The sequence below is a fragment of the Andrena cerasifolii genome, chromosome 12, assembly GCF_050908995.1.
Source record: "Andrena cerasifolii isolate SP2316 chromosome 12, iyAndCera1_principal, whole genome shotgun sequence".
Lineage (NCBI taxonomy): Eukaryota > Metazoa > Arthropoda > Insecta > Hymenoptera > Andrenidae > Andrena > Andrena cerasifolii.
The window spans coordinates 3,676,260-3,703,014 of record NC_135129.1 but is presented as its reverse complement, the minus strand read 5'-3'; the positions used below and the strand labels follow the sequence as shown (position 1 = coordinate 3,703,014).

Below are 26,755 nucleotides of genomic sequence, written 5' to 3'. Positions count from 1 at the left end.
ATAGTTTATTAAGTCAAGCGCCGCATTCGCTGCAGACAGAATCAATGAACTCTACTGTACTTAATTGTTTATAAATAGGGGATTTTAAATACGCTGCAGACGTCCTTGGTCGAAAAATGACCCAGTTCAGCAGCTCGTCCGCGATTGAATACCGGGTGTTTCGTAACAGACAATACAACCGAAAGGCAGTGACATTACGCGGGAAAGTAAGTCGTTGCTCATCGGAGGCTTTTTTCCGAGGAAATCGATTTCGAAAATTTATGTGCATCTGACTGAAAGTCAGCAGGATTCATCAGCGAGTGTGGTACAACTGTGAACGAAATGAATCCTTTCGCAGAAATTTGCCGGAATTGTAGAATAACTTTTTTTTTAAATAAACCTCGTTTTCCAGAAAATCGAGTTGGGAAATTCACGTACTACGTGTATAGTTGACGAGAAACGATTCTACCTTGAAATCGTTTTTCTCGAAAATCAATTTCGATTTAAGTATACCACGAGGATATGTATCATTCGCAAGTGTGCCATATTTTCTGATAAGCACTGTTGATTTTCAAAACACATTTGCTCAGAAAGAGGAAGCCTCCTTCAAGCAAATTTCATTCCAAATTTCCTACTTCATTCTTCATACAGAACCACTACCCTCTGGATTCAATTACTTATTACGAATCACCAAGTATTCACGTGTAGGGGTGCACGTCAGTGTATGCGTTGAGTTGGTCAAAAAGTATTTTCCTTTCTCCACTAAATTTCGGTTGCAACTTGCGAGTACAGTTTCCTCTAGTTTCATATTCACTAATAAAATAATATATCAACACCCAATGACACGCATTCAAAGTTTGTTGAATTTTGAATTCCTTTAAAAAAATATAGGAAAGCTTCTTGACCAATCCAACAGCACGTTGCTTAGGTAATAGGCATTAATAGTGTCTCCTGGTTGTAGCATTAATAATTAATTTATTAAAACTTTCTATATCATCTTAATTCTCATAGTCTCTTTAATAATTGCCTATACATTCCATCTCACTTTTTCTCTTTCTCTCCCTCTCTCTCATACTCTCTCTTTCAATCTCTCTCTCTCTCTCTCTCTCTCTTGCTCTCGCTATCTCCTTCTCAAGTACGCTCCCTTTACAATATATCGTAAGTAGCTGCCTTCATTTTAAACTCTCGACTGTTTCAGTTTAAATTCATTTTTAAAAAGATTCCCGCGCGCGCGATCGTCGAACAGCTCGAGGCATCCCGGTTTTTATTGTAACGACGCAATCGCATGATATCCTTAGCTGCGCTCGTCGAATATTCGGCCTCGACGCGCTGCATCAAACGAACCGAAACGTCATTATAGCTAAGTGAAAATTCATCCGATACTTCGAGTCATTCGAACGTAATAAGCGGAACACTGGTGTAGGGGAAATGTTTCATAGAACGAGCAAAGAATATCGCCTCGTTACGTCGACGTTGAATGTCGTCGATGATGAAAAGAACAAAGATTACCTATAAATTGAAATTTCAGCGCTTGGATACATCAGGCGTTCCCTCACTCAGGCTGTTAGCAGCCTACACGCAGGACTTTCCCTATGACTGTGCTGGAAACGTTCCTAAATTTGTCCGAAATCATTGTTGAATTTTTGCACGATTCATCTCGAGCGTTCGACATTGTGGAGAATCGAAGGGTTGAAGGGACAAAGTGTCGTTGTCACGTTTCCCCATTTCAGATCGAAAGCCAAGAAGATTCTAACTTCTGAAAAACCCGGGGATGGAGAATATTTACTTCATCCCCTATTTACTTTCTTAAACTAAACGCTCGGCAAAATCTTTTTAATCCCACGCTTTCGACGCGACTTAAGAATAGGGCTTGTAATTCTGAGAGAAAGCTGACTGAAAATCAGGAAATTGTTATTAGGCCGGTGGGAAAATTAGTTCGTTCACTGTCGGGTGATGTTAAGTGTACGGAGATGTAGCAATAGGTTTCGTAGTTCGGGAGCCACGGAGAAAAACGGGCTCGGGCGACGGGACTCGATTCCGCGATCTTCGGATCCTCCGCGTACTGGATGGCTAGTCGCCTAACCAACTATGAATTCTCTTATTTCGGGCTCCCTTTTACAGCTCCCTGGTATCATAGAGATGCAGTGGCGGAGTTAAGGAAAAAGGCCCAGGTGGCAAACGTTCTGAGGGGCCCATTTTTCGGGAAAATGAAGAGGTAGTTTCCTAAAAAAGGGCTAATTTAGTAATGCCAGAAAAAAATGGTGTTTGGATAAAAGAATAATTTTTTTTGAGGATGGGGCCTTATGGGGGCCTTCTGAGTAGGGGCCAATTTTTCGAGAAAATGAAGAGGTAGTTTCCTAAAGAAGGGCTAAGTGTAGTAGTACAGAAAAAGAATGGTGTTTGGATGAAAACATAATTTTTTTGAAGATGGGGCACTGGGGGCCTTCTGAGCAGGGACCCCTTTTTCGGGAAAATGAAGAGGTAGTACACTAAGAAAGGGCTAACTGTAGTAGTACAGAAAAAGAATGTTTGGATAAAAACATAATTTCTTTGAAGATGGGGGCCTTATGGGGGCCTTGTGGGCAGGGCCCATTTTAGGGAAAATGAAGGGGTAGTTTACTAAAAAAGAGCTAACTGTAGTAGTACAGAAAAAGAACGTTGCTTGGATAAAAGCATAATTTTTTTGAGGATGAGGGGGCCTTATGGCTAGGGGCCCAGGCGGCAACTGCTCATCGGCCGCCCGTGAAATCCGCCACTGCAGAGACGTATTCTTTCACTACAGCTACTTGTACTTCTACCAGAAAACTGGCAAAAGGTCGTAGATATCCTAGGAAAATACATGTAATATACGTTCACTTTTGATAAACACTTTGTTCCAATATAGCGAGCGAACTTTCGCACCGACCTAACAGAATGGATGTTCGGCGGCGCACAGGGGAAACGAGATTGCATAACGGGAGATCGACAACTTTATCCATTTATCCCTTCGATATATTGGCTACTAAACTCTGGCTTTACCACGAACGATCGCAAGCGTGATGCTTTCGAGGAATAAAGTGAAAAATCGTAGCCATGATCAGACAGAAACGGCTTCGAGTGCCCTCGAGCTTTACTTTCGAGACTGCTCTCATCTCTCCTCTCCCTGTTATATACATTGTGGATTACACGTCGATATATTCTATTTACATGCGCGTGTCTCGTCTTGCCAAACTTGCCTTTTTGTGCGTTTGGACATATCGGTTGTAATTGTATATAATATAGTAAGTTATAATATTATTAATCTGAGTTTCTAGGCAGTTGTGTGTTGTTTATGTTATGTACGTTAAGATTTATCTCTAAGGTCTCTCTCTCTCGCTCTCAGACACATCCTCTCGCTCAAACGCACCGCTTTCATCCATTACAAGAATCTCTTTGGCCTCTGTGTTCTCGCTAAGTCGGTTCAGAAAAGAATCTCCAACTACGCATGCGATCGTACTCACTACATTTAGTTCATAGAAAACGAACACGTCCAACTGATTTCCCTGAACGTTCGAGCTTCCCAAGAAGATACATAAACGGCTGCTGCCGATCTCAGTTTGCCGGGAGGAAATCTAGGAATCGAGACACCAGATCGAAATAAATTAGAAGCTTGGAGGTTTCTGAAAACACATCTGTACACTGGAAGAAAATAAAAAAAACGAAATCATTCTTCTGTCTTGGAGCGCTCGAGAATTCAGAGTCCCTTTGAAACTTTCGCGTTCCTCGATCAGTCGCGCGCAACGATTTACTTAGATCGCATTTCTTTACCATTCGTTCCCTTGCACGCGCACCCATGCACCCACGAAATGATTATCTAGAGTTCCTCTTCACGAGTCGATTCGAAATACTTCTTTTTTTTCGGCATCTCATGCGGCTTCGAGACCCATTCCCGGCGATTTTCGCCCGAAGGAAAAATTGGATGCTTCCTCTCGCTCATCATTCCCCTTATACAAAGAATATACCGTTGCGGCCTATACGAAACTAGAACGGTATCGGTTTTGTCTACACGTGAGTAATTTCGTGAGTCGTTCGGTTTTCTTTTTGTAACGCTATCGTAAACGCAAGAGTGAGTCTTGTTTTCATTATCCGTGTCCCGATCAATGGTATTGAGCAATGTACCGCCATTGGATCGATTATTTCAGGAGTACCTTAAATCAGCAATCAAAAAGAAAAGGCTGAGACGATTATTCCAGATTATTGCTTGGTAACAAATTCCTCTTGATTGCGAATCGTATCTGTTAGAAACCAGAAATGGTAATTGAAAAACATAGCAATACCGTGGCAAGTTAATAGAAATTTGTTAGTGCAAGGTTGTTTCACGCGGTTGTTTAATCGAAGATGCAGATTCGAGGGAGGCTTCGCTCTTCTGCCCTCTGTCCAGAAGACGCGGAACCTTCGACGCAAGGTATTCCCTAAACGATCCATCCAATCGATATTTTAACATGCTAGACTTACTCTTTATGAATTAGAAATCGTGAATATCATCCTATTGGTCTTTTACGCTACTTAATCGTTCGCTACGTGGCGGTTATCAGTGCTATTGCTGCTAAGAGTTCATTCAACAGGATCCTGCAGTCTCGCTAAGGTTACATTATCGGTAGACAATTAATTCTGTCTGCTTGTCGGTTCGCACGTTATCCTTGCTAACGTCGAGGAGAACGCAAGCGTATGTATTTTTACTTCGAGGAAAAAAGCTTCCACTAACGATCGTGCTCAAGACCTTTTCGCTCCGCGAAGAACTATCAACAATCCTGTGCCCCCGTGAACTGACGCTTCGCGACGGGCACCTATTCGTCCTCTACGTTAAGAGCGCGTTGTGCGGCGAGGGTCGCCACGTCTCAGCTTACGGGGACCCAATTTTTGCTGATCCTTCTCCGCGGGATAATCTGCTAGCGAAGGTTCGTAGAATGGTGTTGCGAGTCGTCGAAGGCGCCTTGGTTTCATTTATATATAATATATGTATATAATATATATGTATAGTCGTTAACAATATTTAATTACAGGTACCTAAAAATTTCTCGCACGCGTTCCCCACGTCGGAAAGAAAGTAAGAAAAGTCGAGATGTTCATATAAGTTGGGACAGACTACGCTAGTTTTCTCGGTCTCATTCAATTTCCTTCGTCTCTCGATCGACGTTAAATTGTGTAGTTTAAATCGGGCGCCCTTTCGCTACCTACTCGTGTTACATATCGTGATATTGCGAGTCGAAATGGAGAAACGTCGTTACGTAAAAACAAAGACGCTGCGAGAATGTGTCCTCGCCGAGTAAGCGCTGGGAAAATCGGCGCAATACTTGCTCCACGCGAGCGTGAAACATACCGGTCGTTCCAAATTGTGCGGCGCGAGTAAAATATGGAAATGTATGTCAAAAGAAATCGAAGAATCTTTTCGAATTTTGCAATCTGAGATTCGGGCGAGTCAAATTTTGGGAATATTTTCTTAGCGAGTTTTTTTAAACGTGAGACAGTAGTGAGGTCTCCAGTGCGCATGCCCAAACAGAGTTTGGTAAATTAGTTAAGACGCATCCTTTTCTAACTCCACTCCCAAACCTCGCCATTGCTTGGTACCAGAGTTGGGCATTAACTGAATAAATAATTATTTAAATATCGGACCGAATAAAAGTTACTTGAAATTTATTCGATAGGTGACGAATAATTTTTTTAATTTTTATTCGGTATTCGAAATTTGTATTTAAATAAAAATCTTTCCCATCTCTGCTTGGTACATACACTTATAATTATTGTTATTAGAAACCCAACGTTAAGACACTAAAATTTTCATCTGGAATTTATTTATGTTTGCCAACATTTTTACCATAGTTCACCTCACTGTGACGATTTGTTTTTAATATTTTCCGTTTCTTTAGTGTACATATGTGTGTTATCTTTAATTTCGACTGATAAGGAAACGTTTATCACGTCTTATCGAACAAGTGGCAGAATTCCAAAGGAAGGCACGAAATTCGAATATTTACTCGCATAAAAGATGTCCCTATTTTATTGATTTACTAATGCAAGTGGTAGTATTTGATATTCCCTAGAATATTATAACAAAATGATATGGTCCCATTAAAGAAACTCAAATTTTTGAAATTCAAATCCTAGTCTTTTGAAATTTTTCAAACGTCCAGAAAAATGGTACAAACTGTTAGATTTACACCTTGTCTTATATCTTCACTGGTATCCACAGTGTTTCATGCTCTAAACGCACGTTTCCTTTATTCCCATGACTTCGAGTACATCTGTTATTTCAACCATAGCGGAATAAAAATTCACCTCCATGAAATTCCACGCATTGTGAGTTAGAGCATTCGCAATTCAATGATATGCTGGCGAAAGTTTCTTCCTCCTTTGAAATAAATTGCGCAAAACCAGGAACTCTTTTTGCTGCAGTTGCAATAATCAATTTTCTTTCGAAACCATGCGGACAGAAATAGCGCATATTTGCGTCGCGTGAGATATTGTTATTACTGAAAATATGAATAAAAACCGTCGCGAATATTACAAACTATCTGCTATTAACATTACAGCGAATACGAACATCCTTTTATGCGTGTTTCTCGTTTCTGTGCGCGTCCTTTGGTCGTCTGGTATTTAAACAGGGCGCGAAAAAAATTTGGATCCTTAAATTTCGATTGTTTATACCTCGAGGGGGGAAGCCTCGGACTGCAAAGTGGTAAATAACTGTTCGATTTCTTTTGATGCAACGTGCACGTTTCGGCTCTTTACGTGATTCTGGTAGCGCCTGTATAGTTGCAGCGTTCGCGACAGTAATTGATCCGATATTACTCCCCAATGTCTGCAGCCTGTGCTTTTTGCCTCTTCCCCTTGTCCCTTCTCCCGTGTAATCGGAATCCGCCCCCGCGGCTCGCGTCTGTAGATCTAGGATGACTTATTGTTAGGACAGCGTCCAAAAGCGATTGGCAAACAAGATGAAATTGTCAGTACATACTCGTCGACTGTCTAATAAGTTAACATCTCGTCGAGATCCCTCTCCTAGGTATATAATAAGTATTTCCTACGCGTCTCTTCGTCCTCGAATCTTCGGTTTCATTGACGATTCGCCGACTAATGTTTATTGCTACGTCTCGGCTATTATATGGAAAATTGATTGGCGATTACAATCTCTCGCGCTGTGAAATCATTCGATACAAAGTGGCTTGGCAGTTTTTCACATTGATGGCCATAATAAACGAGTCTGCCAATTTTGCCGGGATTTTTAAGTCTCCACTGCGATCCGTATCCAAGTGATATTCGAATATCCATGATAAAAATTGGACACACTCGATATGCGTGTGACGAAGATTAATGAGAAATTTGTTATTGGAACTTGTTATTCTCGAATTAATGCTCCCTCGAGGAAGACTACATTTTGGTATTTTTGCAATTTATTACGCCTTGTGGCGAAAGTTGTGTTTTTATCGAGTTTAGAGCTATTTCGAAACAGAACACTGGTGTACGTAGCGATTTTAATTTACAATGCATAATTTAACGTATTGTGTATATTTTCTAACGAAACTCGATGGTAGATATAACTATTAACAGCCACTAGTAATTTCAGTGCAGAAGAGAAAAGTTATGTATACTTTTCAGATTTCATAATTCATTATTTAGATTGAACTATTTACAGAGAGCGCCTTTTTATCTCACGTTAGAATTTTAGATAGTTAATCTAGACTACGAATAAGAAATAAGAAAAGAGTGTTTTAGTTGAACGTACATTATCCAGGCTTTATTCTCCGAATTCTGAAAAGATGTACGAGTTTAGTGTACCATACAGAGTTGAGCATTATCCGAATAATTCTTATCAATATCAACATTTAAATAGTCAACACTTATAGTCAAATAAATTTTCTCCAAGCGTATAAACGAAACGAATAATTCTTTCTAACTCCACCAATGCTGAATGGTGTTAATAGAAAAGAAAGAATATAATTGCCAACGACTTTCTACATTCTTCAATTTGATATAATCACATAACTGCAGAAAAACACCCGAAAAGATTTCCTCGAAAGCAAGCGAGCATTGAAATTTACAAATATAAAAGTACAGACAAATTCTTAACTAACGAACAAATGATATATTTCAAACAAACATTTATTCCCTTCCACAAATAAATCTCAGAGCTATATTCTCCATTTTTTTATCAATTATTCAAATTTTTCTCAACTCTGGTAGCAACACTTGCCCATCGCTTTCCGCCCCTCCTGCCTTCCATTAACTCAACGTAGCTGAGAAAATGAAACCTGAACATCCTGCTCCGTGCTGCAGAGTCGCCTCTTCAACTAATGACACGCAATCACTGGGTGAATGCACGAAAGGCAATTGTTCCATCGATATCTGGATATTCGAATATAAATGATACCCGCGTGGTCGCAGTTCTGATTGGGTGTTTCGCATAGGAATTAACAAGCAGCGTCTCGAAACAATAGCGTCGTGCATGCCTAGTACAAGCCCTCTCGCAATAAACGCTTCGAATCGATGATTCTGAGGATTTCGGTGGAATGGTTTTGGCGATTCGCGTGCGCAGTGCCAAGCGATGGGGCGAGTCTCTTCTTTCGCGCGGTGATGAGCTCTACGGATTACTTATTAGATCCCTGCTGCTGCGAATCTAGAAACCTCGGAAGCTTGAAGCAATTTCAACGTGCGCAAGCAGTGAATCGTTACGAGTTGTCTTCGAACGTTTAATTTACCGTTGCAAATTTTATTCCCTCGTCTGCTTATAGTTATCATATTTCTCCCCCTTCTCCTCTGCTTTTGGATGTAATTCCTTGGTCCTAAGCGCACTTGTTAATCTCACACTATTCCGGTGGAAGCATTCAAACGAAGATTGATCGCACTTTACAAAGGTGGAATTTTTATAATACTACCTGCCGCTTTATCGATCATCAATCATCGACCATTAACTATTAGAAACGGAAAAAGGAAGGGGATATATTCATCCGAGAGAAACCTAACGACAGTGGCTTTAGAAGGTCCGTCTATTTTAGCGTAATTAGCCTTACTTAGTTTAATTCCTTGCTGCGTTAATTCCCTACTGGTTCGCGGTAGTAACTCGTGCAGTAAATTAAGCAAAGAAATACGAAGGTGTCGCGTCGTTAAACTCCTCGTGGTTAATGTAGCTTCTCGTTTCTCTGATTCGCATTCGAACGCGTGCTGCTTAGTATTCCAACGCTTCAGATCTTACAGAATTATTCGAAGATAGATGTATCGAAAAAACACTTATTGGATTCTGCCAACTGGGAGAACAGTTCTTTTCACGAATACTCTCGCTTCGAAGTGAATGTTTATCTCTCTCGCGCGAGCATCTCGGCTGCCTCGATTGTCCGCGTCAATATGAGTGATTCATTTAGGAACGCTTTTCTTACGTTTATGATTATTCATTGTCGCGTCTTCAGGACCAGTTCAGATTTCTGTGCGAAACATTCATTTAAACAAATTCGCCTGAAAAGAAAAATCGAAAATTGAAAAGCAACTGCCGTTTCGTCTTCGTGCCTTTTGACAATTAAGCTTAACTTTCCAAGCTGGAGAAAATTCGATGGCCGCTCAAGTTTCATCAAGTTTCGAGGACGTAGTCTTGAGTAGTCATTTAATTTCTACAGGTGCACTCGAAATTAAAGGCTCGATTAAATCTTCAGCACCGTATCGAATATATTGAATTTTTTAAAACAGAGAAAAGCGACCATAAGTGTTCGCGACAAGATTGTATGTAAAATTAGTAAAATTACCTTCACTAAATTTCTGACGCGTTGAAAGGCTTTTAAAAAATTTTCCAGTGCGTCGTTGATTAGTTATTTTCATTAATACCTGCGGTTTGCATTTGTAATTAACTGCAATTGTATCATAGAAAATTGGGGATTCGTTTCTATGCGCGGCTAAAAATGCGGTACGGAAAAACGTTGGAATTTGCGAGGAACCCGTTGGAGGTGATGAAGAAAATTGAACTTGCCCTGAAGGCTATTATTCTTATTACGGGTCTCGCCCCTTGTCAGTTTCACAGATGGATCTCACAGTCCCGCTCGATTTTTCATCTTTCATAAGGCCCGATTGAACTTCCCCTGGGAAAGTCGGAAAGATTTTGTCAAGGGGAGAGTGATCATTCGGTTGATTCCGTCTGCACGTTTACAGGGCCCTATAGTTCCCTGAGACGTGTCGAATCTTCGGCGATCGTGCAAAATCGAGGAATCCCGCTGCGAATGTCCTCAAAGAAGATCAGGACGCTCCATAGACGCATGCAGAGTTGTCAGGTGGACTGATCTTTTCCACTGGCAAGACTGCTGCCCTGTGCCACTCGTCGCGTACCTGCAACCCAAAGAAATCATTGTTTTAAAAATGAAAACCTGCAGACAGGAGGGTAAGGGGGGTGGGAATGGAACATCTAAATATCTCTTTTTGGTTTCAAAACATAAGAAAGTGTATACAATAATATTAAGGGGTCTTTCTACTGTATTTTTTTTAATTTAAGTTTTTTCTATTTATTCATACGTGTTTTGGTAGTACAATTTTTTTCGTATTTTTCTAATGCATGCTTTCGCCAAAATAGGTGCGCGTAAAATGCGCTGTAAATAAAAAAGAAGCCTCGATTGCGCGGTTTATTTTGGAGGAACCATGTAGGTAGAAGGGGCGGGGGAATCAGGGAGGTTTTTAATCAGTATGATTGTCGCTATGGCCCGAGCTGGAATCACAAATTTCTGTTGCTTTTTACTTGCCGCAAAATGATTAAGAGATTTGGCTAATTTCGGTACGTCAACTTTGGACGTCCGCCATTGTGTTAATTATTTATCCATCCAATTAAATCTAGTTCGGGATATAGCGACAGTCATGTTGATTACAAATCTTGCTGGCTTTTTCGTTTCGGGTACGTGGTTCCTTCGAAATCGACGGCGCAACCGGAGTGACTCTTTTTTTTTTACAGCGCATATTACATTACTACACCTACTTATTTTGGCGAAAGCAAGCATTAAAAAATTATGAAAATTTGTTTTTTTGGATTCTTAAAACACGTATTAATAAATAGAAAAAACTTCAATTTAGTAAACATATTCTTTTTGTGACAAAAAAAAGTTCCAAGCAACGGCAATTTTTTAGGACGTTACAGTGGAAAGACCCTTTAGGACTGTATCGGACCTATCTTCAAAATGTTACCAAGTTGATGAAAATTTGTGAGACTGTTCTTTTTAATCATCCTGATGTGCTCTAAAAATTTTAAACGAATTCACTGAACGGTTGCTGAGTTATAACGATTTTAATTTGCACTGATTTTACACGTACTCTTATGGAAAGGGACGATCTTGACAGATAAAACAGCTCAAAAAATGTTGAAGAAATTTTTTTGTACATGTAGTATATGGATAGATGAATATATCTACCGAGTTTCAATTGTTTTCACCACACCGTTTTAAAGAAATAAATTATAACTTGAGCAAATTGTGAATTCAAGGCATTTTCACTGGCAGAAGTTTAGCAGATAATGTTTGAAAAAGCATTTGTAAAGTGAAAAATATCATTCTAGGAGTAAAAATAATGTTCATATACTTTTGTCTAATACTGTACGTCCGATACATCCTTAAGATGTTTTGAAGGGGCAAATATAGTAATTAGAAAATTTTTCAGATTTCTTCAGATTCGTCAAGTTTGTCAGTGTTTTTTGGTTTAGTTGAACCACATATTCGTACATTTTACATATCGTAGCTGACGTTAGAATGAGTCAAACCATTTCTATGGTTTATTAAAAATATTAAATTACAGATTTAGAGATAATTAAAATTTAGAAAGTAACATATAAATACGTCCATACAGTGGAACGTGACCTTTATATTTTCGTAATGAATTTGATTTCTTTCAAAGCAGGGTTACAAACTAATTGAGTCGCCTTTAAATGAATTTGCAGTTTAAGTGTTGCTCGAAACAGAACAGTGAACATGCTCTTGTTCATAACAACTCGTTGCTCCTCTTTTCAAGAAACCCTTCAGGCAGAGCCGTTCCTGGCGGGGGTGCAGAAGGTGCCAATAATATTTTTTTTATTTTTGTTTTTGCGATAAATCCCCTGTGGAAGACGTAAAGGCGCGACATTTCAATTCGAAAATTGCTCTCGGGGTGCGATACACCCCGTGTGACCACGAAGAGTTAAAATAACTGAATAAAAAAAATTCTTTGATCTAGAGCTTTGTTTGTTCATCGAACTATAACAAATGGCAGAATTTATAGAAGGTGCCCACGCACCTGGGCTGCCGCAGGCCATTTATTATATGTAAAATTTTGATTAATAAGAATAATAATCGAGGCTCTTTTGCAGGATAACTGTTTAAAATTATGTACGTATAGACATAAAAGTAAACACTGCATATTAAATTCTTAATTAAAGAATATTGAATTAATAAGGGCGGCAATTTTGTTTTTGCACCTGAGCGGCCAAAACTCAGGAACGGCCCCGCCTTCAGGCCACGCTGTATTTCCTTACTCGTTGCGAAGGATACACAGGGCCCTTTTTGTTTGCCATATAATTAAATCGAATAGCACCAGGATCTGTCTTTAATTAATTGGAAGCGCAAAACTCACCTGCTCTACCTTAGCAAATACCCTCAGTAAATTGAGGCCAGCTAACTTTTTAATATCGTTCTCCGTCCATGTTGGATCCTCCAGCAGGGTAGCCAACAGCTGAGGATACCTCGAAACATCCTCCAGTCCAGTAGGAGTACTGGAAAACGACACTGACGCTGATACCGTTCCTTTAATCGGGCTCGTAATTTATTCTGCCCATTCAGAGAATAAAAGGCGAATTGGAATTTATTCCAATGGCTTGCGCGAACGACAGCAATTCCATAATTTACGCGGCTGCCTACATGGTTCGTCGTGTATCTCACGAATTGTTGCGAATCCCTTTATAGATGTGGCCGTTAATGCCTCATCGAACCCTGCATCGATAATGACGATTCTCTGAATGCGCAACGCAGTGGCTGATATTCAAAAGATAATTACAAATTTATCCCGTCGAAGCCAGCTCCTATCCCAACGTGATCGATCCCCGCCACCTTTCGAATGTGATTGATGTGTGCTGAAACAGCATCGCCTTTTAATAAAGTCGATGGTTTTAACAATACGAGGTCTGTGACAAGGAAACGCTTGAACCACCAGGATCAACAGTTTATATCTCGGCAAGTGGAAAGCTACAGGTGTCAATAATAATCGAATAATAATAACAATAATAGAATTGCAGTTCGGAAGCCACTTTTGAGACGACAAAGTAGATTGAAACGATTTCTATGTGCCAAGGAATATCCAATTGGGGCCACAGGCATTCGAAAGTACCTTCTTTTTTTCTCTTTTATTAATCGTAGCTATAACAAGTGATCCAGTAATTTTGTGTATAAGTATATATGTACAGTGAGTAAAAAATGTATTTGGACGCTTTTTAAAATCGCATAACTTTTTTAAAATTAATCCAAACGACTCGAGTTTTTTTGAGATGGTAGAAGGATTGCACTTGGTCGGAATAGCAAAAAAGAAAATAGTAAAAGTCGTTTTTAAACTTTTCTTTATGAGCCTGTAATGAAAATTCAGGCTTTAAAAAACGACTTTTACTATTTTTTTTGCTACTTCAACCAAGTGCATTCTTTTTCAAAACGACGAATCACGTCACTTAGCAAACTAATCTTTCTAGCTTTTAAAAAAAATTCAAGTCGTTTGGATCAATTTTAAAAAAGTTATGCGATTTTAAAGGCTGGCCGAATACTTTCGCACGCCACTGTACATCTTTGCAAGGCACAGTACACAGACGAACCGAAGATACTAAACGTTTTACCTGAGTAAAGCATGCTTTCATGTTTACTAGCTTCCACCAATAAGAGAATTAAGCCGAAGATTGTGCGTATTTAATTTGTGGTGAAAGGAAACATTATCTCGTTCCAAAAGCACTGAATCAAATGCAAAGTACCAGCTTTCGCTGAAGCTGATTTTTATTAAATTGTGCTTCTGAAAATTCATCGAAAGGCAACTTTCAACGCGACGCTGCTAATTTAGCATTGTACATTGTTCCAAGTTGCCCGAATAAATTCACATATTCGGTGATAGGTCTCGATCATTAACATTTGTACATATTCATCCAAGTAATTGTAAGATTTCTGTACGCGCGAGTGATTGGCGCAATTAGTTCAGTACTGTTTTAATTTGCAACATTATGGATACAATTTTCAATCGCGAATGTATCGGGCAATTAATGAAGCACCAAATATATGTTCATCGATGTCTGCCAGGTGCAAAAATTAATCATTTTACGGATTGTCATGTATTGCAGTGTTGTTAGCTTCAAAGGCTACAGAGTCCCGTGAAAACAAGAGGTAAAAGTATTAGTATTATATTATAGTAGTGGTGCATATGAGTGTTTACTTCTATTGTAGTAATAATCTTGGCCCTAGAGATAGTTTCCAAAGAGACTCTTATTCCTCTTTTAGTAAATAGATAATTGAGTTGGTGCTTATGAAACTGATCAAGTAAATCACAAATCTGTACAAAATTGAATTCATCACTTACTCTGTGTTACATCATCCTACATTACAAAATAAGAGATAAATTCTTTTCCTTTAATTTTTTTAGTTATACCACTTTCATAATTATTTTTTAGTTATACCACTTTCAATTATTTAACATTGATAATCCTTTTGCAGTGTCTTACTTGAAATACCAAATTTTATGCACTGCTGTTTTTAGTTTACTAAAATTTTTTCAAATCACGCGGATACTTATTCGCGTAAGCAGATTAGCTGGGGTTGAAAGAAACCTGCTTTAGAACGTCGAAAAAAGATAATTTTCGCGATTTTTTAAATATATAAAAATAAATACAATCTTTCCAAAACTTCAGGGATATTTTAATATATATTTGTACGGTACGAAAAAGAATTTTAATTGAAAATTTTCAAGTTGAAAAATGGAGCCCTTAATTCTGGCCAGAATTGAAAGAACCGACGTTTCTCTCAATTTTCATCGCCGAACTAAAAAGAATGAGGAAAAAAGCATCAGATTGACAAAATTGTTGGACGTTAACGAAAAAGCGACGATTTTAACGTAAAAATCTCGATGTTTTTATACAAAAAACATGGTTTTATTTGAGTTTTTCATAAACGCTTTTAGTTCATCGCCGATGGTTGGTCATTATTTAACTAAAAAGCTCCGGAAAAAGTCGATCAGTCAAATAGATTTGGTGCTATCTTTCCCGCCACTCCACAATTCCAGTGGCGAGGCGCATCAATGATTAATCAATTTCGACGCGGCGAACTTGATATTTTTTTAAATATATATCAAGAAACCCCTAAAGTTTTGCGATGATCGAATTTATTTTTCGTGTTAAAAAAACCCGCGAATGTTACCTTTTTTCAGCGCCCTAAACCAGGTTCTCCCCTTAAAGCAAACATTCTTTTACATGGGGGAGGTTGCGAACACGTAATAATCGTTTTGCAGTCTTTCCTACAGCGAAGCATTGCACTTTATATAGCTAACAGCAAAATGTCACATGGGTGATGGGCGGTCTACGTACCAATAACGTCTTTTATGGTGGCGGTGCTGTTGCACGTTATGAAGTATGTATAAAACGGGACCATTGCCACTCCCCCATTTTTAGCCTGTGAACAAACAGACGCATTAGCTTCTCTTACTATGTGTATTTAGTATTAAAATACGTACACACGTGTGTACAACGTTTCAGCAAGCTGCTGGTATTATCTGAGGGGGTGTGATTCTATATGGAAATATAGACTAACATTCTTTAGCAAGTAAGGCACCCTAATTTGCGACACGTGCAACACCAAATTAACCATCGATCACCTTATTCTCTCCAGCAACAAATTCTCAGCCGAAAGGAAATCTGCGAGATTGATTCCTGTAGGGTAGATGTACTGTGTTTCTGGCTACTGCACTGTTTTTGGCCATGCGCATAATTATCTTATTTTTAATCTGCTTGCAGATCATTATTATGTGGAGAATTTCACTTCATAAATACTTTGTTTAGAAGCCTTTTTTTAGAGAACCTTCGAGTGATGGACAATAACTTAGTTATTGGTAAATATTTTTAAATAAAAAAATTACGATGCACGGTACTAGATGCAATCCTTAAAAGGAAAAAAGGTTTTCTCACAAATGTGTTATAGCTTTTGAGTAAAAAATTTCCAAAGACCACCCTTTTTTCGGCCTCCTGACTGAGCATGACCCCTTAACCCATCGTGGTCACACCTTCTTATAATCACAAGTTGGTCACACGGGGTTCACTGTACCCCAGCGTCATTTTTTCAGTCACCATTTTCGAATTTTTGAATCTCTTAACTTTTCAATGATAATTGTTCACTCGTAATACTTATACAGTCATGGTTTAATACTCTTTTTCTAAAAATGTAAACTTTTATATGATAAAATTTGTAGTTGAAAATGAGCGATTTTCCACGGTTAAAAGAAAGAGATTTTTTTAATATTTTTTTTATTTTTGTTTTTGCGATAAATCCCCTTTGGAAGACGTAAATGCGCGACATTTCAATTCGAAAATTGCTCTTGGGGTGCGATACACCCCGTGTGACCACGGAGGGTTAAAACAACTAAATAAAAAAAAATTCTTTGATCTAGAGCTTCGTTTGTTCATCGAACCATAACAAATGGCAGAATTTATATTGATTGCGATCAAACCCCCTTTTATTTAAGATTAGAATTTAAAATATATTATGTTCTACAGCACAGGTCGTCAAGCTTCGTGTAATTAATAAAAGTAAGTCTTCTGGCGAAGCAGATTTTACAGGGTTGTTGATTGATAGCTGTTCTACACTTTAGTACTAAAATAATCAAGCTTCGAAGGCTTGAATTATTTCTAGAATTAATGCTCGATAAAGTCAAGAGATTGCATAGTGAGCTTAAAAAATTTGGAAAATATTTCACCTTCTTGCATTAATGTTTGCATTTCATTTGATTTTGTACAGGCGTGCTTTAACGTTACAATATCGCGAATTCAATTGTAAACATGAGAATTTTTAATTACCGCATCATTACAATTCGGCCCGTAGAATTATTTAAAAAACTGTCATATTTTGTTTTATAACGAGCTGCATTAAATCAGCAGCTCTGATGCTTCACTGTTTTATATTCAGTTGGGCGTTGCTCCGCGACCTTTTATCGCCTTCTCGAAATGCAACAAAGGGCACGCAAGAAACGCAAAAGTGGCTCGCAAAGAACGCGTTACGAAGCCCATAGAGATTGTAAGGTTCCCTTTCCTGGAGTTGAACGCATAGTTTACGATTCCTCGACTTTAATCCATGGCCCGAGCGCACCGGGTCTACGGGGGATATTAAAAAAGTTGCGATTCGAGATGGCGCACTTCGCAAATGCATCCGCGACTGGGAAACGCGCATTAAAATTCGATGAGGAAGCTTGCTCGAACCAACGGCGCATTCGTAGCTGTCCATATTGATTTCCAACGTCGTTTTTCGAAAGACAACCGAAAACAACCGCGGCATCACGCGTTGCGTTTCAGAACTGTAAAATAGAACCGGCCTACAGTACCTCGATTTTTGTAAAATCCGATTAAGGGTCCGTTTCACTTTGCCGCTCGAAAAAGAGGCCTATTTTCATGAATTTTTTTTTCACGAACTAATGTACGGATTTTAATGTTTTTTCTCGTTAAATGTTCATTGTTCCTTGCTGTGTAAAATCGTATTTTTCATGCTTCCATAATAGAATTGCAAAAGCGGGGATTTAAATCGCAATGTTTGTGCCTCAGAACACAGGCCATCTACGGAACTCCTCCTCAGTCTTAAGGGGGTAGTCTAGTGTGGATGGTAGAAAACAAATTTCTTTTTTGCTTTATCTCGTAGTTTGTGGTCCGAGAAATATTTCTGCAAAGCGACTTTTTGAAATTCGAAATATTAGCAGAGATGTAGAGGTCCAAATGTAGTGTCTCCTGTACGGTATTATTGTTTGTAAAAACTTTAAACGCGTTTTTCTCGAAACAGGGTTGTTCAAGACGGGCGTTTGCATATCTCCGAAACTACTGGGTCGATCTAGTAGCTCTTTTGCGTACACGTTCATAACATAACTGGCTATGGTTGGAAGCTCGGGCGAGTTTCTATCTGGTAAAAGATTAATATTACAGAAGGAAAAGAGACAATTTTTTCGCGAAAATCGAACGGTGCTACTAAAATGCTGTCATTCTGAAAATTTGTATTTTTAAAAGGCCTACGTTGTTCCAACTATAGAGACAACCATAATAAATAAAATCAACCTCAGTTTTTCCATTTCAATTGACTAGAACAGTTCCCACACTAACGCCTATCGGAGAAGAATTTTTTTGCAGAAGCTCACGCCACCGACTATATCTATGTATATATGCGATGAAAAAACTCAAAAAAATTCTGAGTGTTACTTCAAGCATACCTTAATATGCAGGCAAAACGCCAGATAGTATAAACGTATAGTTTTTGTTAAATAAATTCCTGAAGATGGCGTTGAAAAACGACAAGTTAGAAAAATTCGGAACTTTTTCTTCACAAGGCCGCTATTTTGTAATCACTGTTGATAAATCAATAATTCTAGTCCACTTTATGCGAACACCCCTATAGGACTTAATCATCCTATTTTTACCAATTTAGGACCCCCTAAAAGCCGAGAAGGACTTCCGCGGAAAGCCTGTGTTCTCACTGAGGCACAAATACTGCCTTTTAAATCCACACATTTGTAATTATATTTTGGAAACATGAAAAATATGATTCTATACAGCAAGGTATAATAAGCATTTAAAAAAAAAATCATTCAAATCCGTACATTAGTTCTTGAAAATAAAATTCATGAAAATACGACATGTATTAACATGTCGTGTTTAAAATAAAGGTTTCGACCAGAGTTGGGCATTAAATGACTTTACTTTCAACTTTATTCGTTTCGATATTCCTTATTCTCCAACTTAAAATAAAACAGTGAAATGGTTTGGTTAATATTAACCAGGCGAGGTGTATAAATTGTGTAAATTTTAATTTTCTGAAATTGAATTACATCAGACTATTTCAAAATGCTAGTTGGTCCAAATCCTGTGACATAACGATACTAAATTCTTATTATTTATTTATATACGGGACAAGTAATACTGTACAATTCTTTATAACATTAAATTGTGGCGAATATACAAGTGCAGTGAAGCTTGACAGTCCTTTTACTATGCTCTCGGTCTTTTTTTAAACTGAAAAACTTGAAAATACACCTGAATATGTTTGCACAATTATACGATCTGCACCTGGGATTTACATATTGCACATATCATTATATTTATTTATATTACTGCTCCACGCCAAATTGATGACTTTTACTCGCTGATAGGATATTCCAAAAAAATTCAAAAATAGGTAAAACCACTAGAATTGAGATAGAATTTAAGTCGTCACTTTATTTGTTTCGAATTTTCTTCCAACATATTGCAGTTTCCCTCGTTTTCAGGAAAGCAGGCTCCAAAACCTAATTTCCAAGGCTGTCAATCATACGAATTTCGTCCCGCTTCAATTTTAATTACGAAGCATCGACTTTTTCGAATAAATTTCATTTTGCCCCGAAAAATCGCCTTTCCAGCTTGAAAATTAAAAATAAATTCTTACTTCTCGAATATGTGTACCAGTAGGCTTTGTGATAAAATATTCTTTGACGGTTTAAATTATTATAAATCCGTCTTAATTTCCATGCCTGTTTTTATTTGCCCCACACATTTGCCTGCATTCTCCCTTAATTTTGTAACCCCGTTTGCGACGGCCGTGCAGCTGCTCTCCGGCAATTCATCAACGCCCGAATTCTGGATAAAAATCTAAAGCACTCCGAGAGCACCAGGGCGATCTTTATCGGCAGCCTGGAATGGTCCCAGCCAGTGCGCGGTGGGTGCCCACTTTTATCTGGTCCTTTTTATCTTTGCTTCCTATCGAAGAGTACTGAATGAGCCAATCTAGGAAAGACAATGCCTCGCTGTCTATCCGATACCTGACCTGACTTAAACTATGAGGTAGCCGGCATTAATTGGGGCAGCAGTGCGGCACGGCTAATAACATGTTACTAGACAGCCCCATCGTTCGGGTTGTGATTGGTGTAACTCATCCCCCTTGTTGCCCCGTCATGATCGAGCTGGTATTGATTCTGCTGGGGAAGCAAATAAGAAACAATCTCGGTTCCCTGTTGCGAAGAACCTTCTGCGCGGCTCATAATTAGGACAATTGTTTCGTAAGAAGAGGCTTCGTTTAATTCGCTTCAGAGAGTGGCGACTCCTGACACAACGCGATCCTTAACCCTTGGACACTGGACACCGAGTCTACTTCGACCCAAAATTTCATTCATATATGTAAATCTCAGGGTAGGATTTTGTATTAGATTTTCACATTGTTGTGATCTAAGATTCTCATCTTTTTTAGAGAAGTGGTGCTGATAAGTGATATGTAACTATGTAGCTTGATATACTTGTAGGAAGTGTCAAAGTGCACCCTGTATTCGTCAAGTGGGGGTTTGTTACTGGTTGGTGATTTAATTACTTGTTCACCGAGGAATAATTGTTTGATAAGGTATGAAAAAAGAAGAAAAATATTGTTTTGAAGTGGGACTTATTTTTCGAGTTGTGAATTGGTGAAGGGGGTTAATATTTATTATTTTACTGTTAACAGATATTTATAATTATAGGGAGGCATAGAAATATTGGTGGAGGCAGGGATTTTGCAAAGAAGATTGAAATGGAAAATGAACGGAAATATGTTTAATATTTTTCTGTTTTGAAATGTATAGCTCATGCAAAGTGATAATGGGTTAGCAAAACAGAAGAACAACGGTTTAATAAATTAATAAATTTAGAGATCTAAGGAGCGTTTACTGCTCATAACTTGATTCTTTAAATCATAACAATTTGAACAACGATGCTAGAGAAATACTTGTTTATGTTACATTCCTTTCCTTTCTCTGTAATGTAGATGTACCTCGTGAAGTATTTTAACGTGCAAATAAGAAGCATCTTGCAAAGTAAACGTCTATTTTTACCATTTAATTTTATATTTCAATTTCAATTTCGAGGGTTAAATTACAAGTAATGTTCGTGCCATGCTCGAGTGATCAAGTTAAAAGCGAGAATTAAAGCATTATAAATTGGATGATACGGCGTTAATCATTCACATTGGAGTTCACGAGCGGATATTTCAATCGCATTTAAGGCGACACTCGCATTGTTCTCGGTTCAAATTTAATCCCTCAGATTAGTTTCAAGCATCGATGGAAAGTAATTGTCATTTCGGCATCAATGATTGGCAGGTGCAGGGCCCCGATAGGATTACATTTTAATCGAGCTTCACCCGCCAGGCTTGAGCACTTAGTTTATCTAGCATTGTGCCATTGCTTTGAGATCAGCGGCGAATCGAGTAGAAACTTGTATAGTCTCTGTCCTGCGTAGAAATGTTAGCTCTTCAATGAATTTAGTTGCTGCTGGAGGTATTTGAATATGAATATCTTCTAACTCATTTTATACAAAACGATACTTAATCCCATGTGAATTAATTTAAAGAACAAATCAGGACTACAAACGTTTACGATGGGCGTGACGGAACAGCGTATTCGGCATGTTACGTCATAAGACTTTTACAAAGAAAACAATATGATTGTAACGGTGGAAAATATTTGGAAAATTACACGAAAATGTAATCGACGAATTTATTTCAAAGACAATCAAAGGATTTTTTTTTTAAGGGAACAGAAAACTTATTGTTAGTAAAAAGATGTGATAGGATTGTAGAAAATTGGGGAAAATAAAATATACGTATATTGTTGTTAATTGATCGTTTACAGGAGGTTGTTTATTCAAATGTGTTACCTTTTGGAAAACTGATAAAAACAGTGTTAACTGTTTTGATCATCCCAACCCCTAAGTGGGTCACTAACTGTTTTCCAGGCGGTCACCGCGTTTTTTTTACTATTATTAAGTTAAAATTATATTCTGAAGTACCAATTTTTAATGGGTTTTCTTTACATGAATAAAGTTACCTTGACTTACATGGGGGAGGTCGCAGGTTATTTGAATATTATAAAAGGGATCGCGACTAAAAAAGGTTGGAAAACACTGGCCTAAAGTATTTTACCCACTAAGATATACATACTAACACAACATTTAGTACTATTATTAAGTAAAAATTCTTCTCCCTATGGTGGGGTGAATTTTCAAAACTTGGAGCTGCCCCATTTTTGCACCGAATTGTATAAAACCCACTTACCCCAGATTAACAATTAAATTAAACACCATTATTATGTACTAAAACTGTTGTATTATACAGTACATGGAAACATCTACCCAATTTTAGAGAAATCATAGTGGAATATGCTCCCTTCTTTTACCAAAAACAAACATCCTTATAATTTAGTACTGAATTATCGAAACCGAATTATACACTGCTGCCTACAACTGAATATCAGCAAGCTCTTTTTTGCAGCAGAGTCTTCGATTATTTTCAGTCAACCATAAAACGCACATCACGTACGTTTCGCGTAACTTGAAGCGTAAAGGCTGCATATGCTCTGATAAAATTCTCTTCCTGCTCCATGCGTCAGATTTACCCCTTGGGGTATCGACATACAATTACGAATCACCCTGCGCTCGCCTGTATCCAGGCACAGTTTCCCATGAAAATTGGAAAGTACCGTACTCTGGGTCGGAAGTTCCACGTTCGGGGAGCCGTAAATATTTAGATAATTGTTTTTTTCCAAGTGTCCGCGGTACGTGGGGGCACTGTGAAACGGGCCGCGTACTCTCATCGGGCAGCTGACTTCTCTGTCGCATAAATCACGCCGATTCACGTATCGCGATCCCAATTTAATCCCACAGAATTCTCTGCAGAACTATTTTTTGCCGACCTCATTGACCCAGGCCATTTGTTATTTAATACAACCGCAACGACTATCCCCCCTCCCTTCACTTCTCCCCCATTATTCCGAGCGTAAATTCCACGCCCCGTTGAGCACGTACTTTCTGGCTTGAATAATATCTCTTACAAGGGAACTTCGGTAACCCGAAAATTCCGATTTTTTTTTGCAAACTTTCCTGGTTTGTAGAGTACCACAATAGAAATGTCGGAGAATATTTTTCGCCGGATATATTTTGGTTCTGCGGGGTGAAAACTACCCTTTAAGATTTATATGTTTTCCTATTTTTTTTTTGTATGGGGTAGATGTACCGTTTTCGGCCATTGCACTGTTTTCGGCCGTGTGCTTAATTATCTCATTTTTAAATTCCTTGCGGATCATTATTATGTGGAGAATTTCACATCGTAAATGTTTTGTTTAGTATACCACCAGAAATATAAGGTCTGGGTTAGGTTTTTAGGTATTTATTGCTTACACGGAAAAATATTATATTTTTTAAGAACGGGCCAAAACTGGTACAATATTTTAAAGTGGCCACAAATGCTGCATCCACCCTACCTTGAAGATTATAGTGGATGTACAAACACTGGGTTACTGTATTTGTTTGGATGGTATTACGAAGTATAATGAAAAGATGATGAACACAAGTGCAATCATAAAATAGAGACTTGAGATAAAATTTATTGTTCGTTGTGATGGAATAAATGTACCCTTCACGCGATTGTTTACGGTATTTCACGGGTTTTACTTCACAGTTACACTTCTTAAGGGGGCCCTTCGGTCAAAACCCTTAAAAAATAAGTGATTTTTATGATTTTTTTTACAAGAAGAGGTTATAACATATCCTAAAAAATATTTTTGGCATTTATTGATACACTCGTTAGGGTGCGAAACAAATTTTTGGTTGCACGTTTTCGGTCTTGATGTATTTTCTAGGTGGCGCTGCCAAAAAGAGATGCCAAAAGGGTAACCGCGAAATTTCCTCACAGCATCGTACAAAATCAAGAATTCAAACAATTTCTTAGAATTTAGATTTAGATACGAATTTTGGTGTGAAACTTTCATAGGGTATTCTCAGGATGTTATATGACAAATATATATATAAAACGAAATTGATTTTCTGAAAAATTTTAACAGGAGGGTCCCCTTAAGGGTACTAAGTAGGCATTCGTTTTCGTCGAAAATTAAGCATTTGATTTTCAACTCATTACAAAGAAATAAATTGAACCTGCGACTGGTTTTTAACACAAAGATTATTAATATCATAAGCTTAAAAAAGCATGTTTCTTTAGTAAAAAATATGCATTATATATGTAGAATGCAATAGACAGATCATGAAAGAGGTTTTTTAAAAAAGTTTCTTTTGTACCCTTTTCTACCCTTAGGATATTTGATGACGCAGTACTTGAAATGTTACACATATCAGCCACGATTATATAAGATGTATATATCTGTTAAAATGATCGAAATAAAGGTCTAATAAATACCTTTATATTTAAAATGACATTTTGCGCACTTCTCGACTTCACAAGTAGATCAAAATTTAAAAGCATTAAGGCGATGGGAAACGTTATTTATCTAAATTACAGATATTAATAAATTTTGTTATAGTTTTATACAATCTGATGAATCATTCAATTTTTATTTTAATACTTTGTCTGTCGATCCTAATTTTGAAGACATACAAAATAGGGAAATGGGGGACCACGCGTTACATTTTAAGGGGTGTCTTCACCCTGAGGAATCAAAAAGTAGCAGAAAGAATTGCCCCTTACTTCTATCGAGGCCCTTTACGAACTGTCAAGTTTCAAAGTTTCAAAGAAATCGGAACATTCAGGTTACAGAAGTTCCCTCCTTTGTAGCTTCGAGTGGGTTTCGAATCTCCGCCCTTGAACGCGATGCCTTCTTCTCCGTCGCCTGAACACAGGGCATACACTGAACGAGAACGTACTGTGCTTTGCTGAGGAGATGCCTAGCGCATTCCCCCTCTTGCCATCTTCTCAGCAAGGGGCTGTCCTTAAATCACGCGAGGGTAATTTTGCCGATTTTTTACCCCTTCCATCCCCCAGTATAAAAATTCGTAAGATTGTATATTTCAACCCCCATCCCCCTTCTTTACGTAATACTTTTTACACTGGATTTTCTTCAGTTATTAAAACTCTCTTAAAGGTTTATTTAATTAATTTAACTTACTTTCGCACGTGCGATGGAACATCATTTTTTTAGCCCACCCATATTGAAAATTGGTTTAAAAAAAAATGCCGCAAGACGTGCGGGACTTCCTCCTCCCCTCTTTTGTAGGAAAACTTAAGAAATTCCAGACACCCCTTTCCCCTAAAGGCCTGACGTAATTTAAGGACCACCCCCAAAGCACAGTACCCATGCCATTCTTTCCCCTATTCAGGCGATGTCCAGCCGGTTTTCGAATTTTATCAAGGGAGAACAAAAAAATGCGGCAGGAAGCGGAACAACACGTAACGCTCGTGTTTCTCCGCATGTTTTCATCAAATCCTGCCAACGAGGTTGGCCCCGGACGAATCCTGAACTTCCCGAAACACACGACCTGGTTCTGCCCGCGTGTTTGCTGACCTAAAACCAAATAATCTCTTCGTTGGCCAACGACGCGCTGGCGTTCCGGGCGAAAAGGGTGGGCCGATCAGAAACTTTCACGTGCGCTGTTTTACATTTTCCGCGTCCTCGCCGAACTGGCAGCCGTTTGGAACTTGGACACCATGCGGATCATGCTACAGCAGCCTCTTCGCCTTCGCGGCATCAATTCTGCGAATCGGCCGGACTAGTTTTATTGGCTGGATTAGCCCTCCGGATCGATTGTGGATTTTCTTATAATTCGATGACAGTAAGGGGGACGTTTTAGATTTAGCGTGGGTCCATCGAGCTTCAACATAGCGGGCAGAGAACTGCAAGGGAGACGTTAAAATTTATCGAGCGACCCAAAAAAGATACACTGGCGGTCAGTGGGTCAAGCGTGGATTACAAATGCTCCCTAACCACTTTATCCGTCGGAGTGTTTACCTTTAAGAGAGTTTTATTTAAGAACCCTTTACTCTTTGCCACCCCCAAAACCCAAGAAACATAATTGAAGGGTCCTTGTAGAAAATACTGCAAGTGCCAGATTTAAAAAAAAGTTTATTGGTAAATGTTCTACGTGTTGTACTGATGTTCAGTTTTTTGTTTGATTGGAGAGGTTTGAAAGAAGAACCTTTGACGATTTATTGCATCAATTTACTCGCCTAAAGGTGTCGTGTTCGTGGAAACCTTTGGCTACACGAGTATAAGACTGTAATAATCTTACATGCACTTCAACATTAATGAATTTCAAATTATTCTATGAAAATGTATGATGCCTTTGAAACAAATGGTCCAAAATACGAGGACTGGATGAATTTTAAAATTGGATTTTCTGAAAATTAAAGTCTAACTTCAAAAACTTTAATTCATATTTTTTTTTTACGTAAAGTACCATATTTTATACTGTTTAGAAAATACATACACTTCCGTCCATTGTGACTCCATTAAATTTTACAGCTCTTTTTCCTATTGTTCATCTTTTACTACAATTCACTTGCATCTAAAATTCGCTCTCTTACCACCCTCTCATCTTTCAAACATGCAGTGACATTATTCTTTGCTGGGTATCAACAATAGCAATTAATTCTTAGTCTTGCTATTTTTTACGTCACGCATATGGCTCTAGTCCTTAATCGCGATTACGTTATTTGGCTATTGTTAGTTTTAAGTGGTTAAGTGGTCAGGTTAACAACAGCTGACAACTGGCTCTACTTCTACTTTTACAGATCCTTATCCTTACTAATATATAAAAGTGAAACGTTGCCTGTGTGTTTCTCCTTTC

The 26,755-nt window shown here is 38.3% G+C and overlaps 1 protein-coding gene across 1 annotated transcript in view; it reads right to left on the bottom strand.

Annotated features, from left to right (window-relative positions):
- Nucleotides 1-934: 934 nt before the first annotated feature.
- The window catches only part of LOC143375339 (dipeptidase 1), a 285,542-nt gene continuing 259,721 nt past the window's right edge, over nucleotides 935-26,755 (bottom strand). The window contains exons 10-13 of the mRNA XM_076824339.1: nucleotides 15,527-15,611; nucleotides 12,976-13,051; nucleotides 12,556-12,694; nucleotides 935-10,299 (exon numbers count right to left, since the gene is read on the bottom strand). Coding sequence (XP_076680454.1) covers nucleotides 10,210-10,299; nucleotides 12,556-12,694; nucleotides 12,976-13,051; nucleotides 15,527-15,611 — 390 coding nt within the window. The 3' untranslated portion in view covers nucleotides 935-10,209. The remainder of the gene's footprint in view (nucleotides 10,300-12,555; nucleotides 12,695-12,975; nucleotides 13,052-15,526; nucleotides 15,612-26,755) is intronic.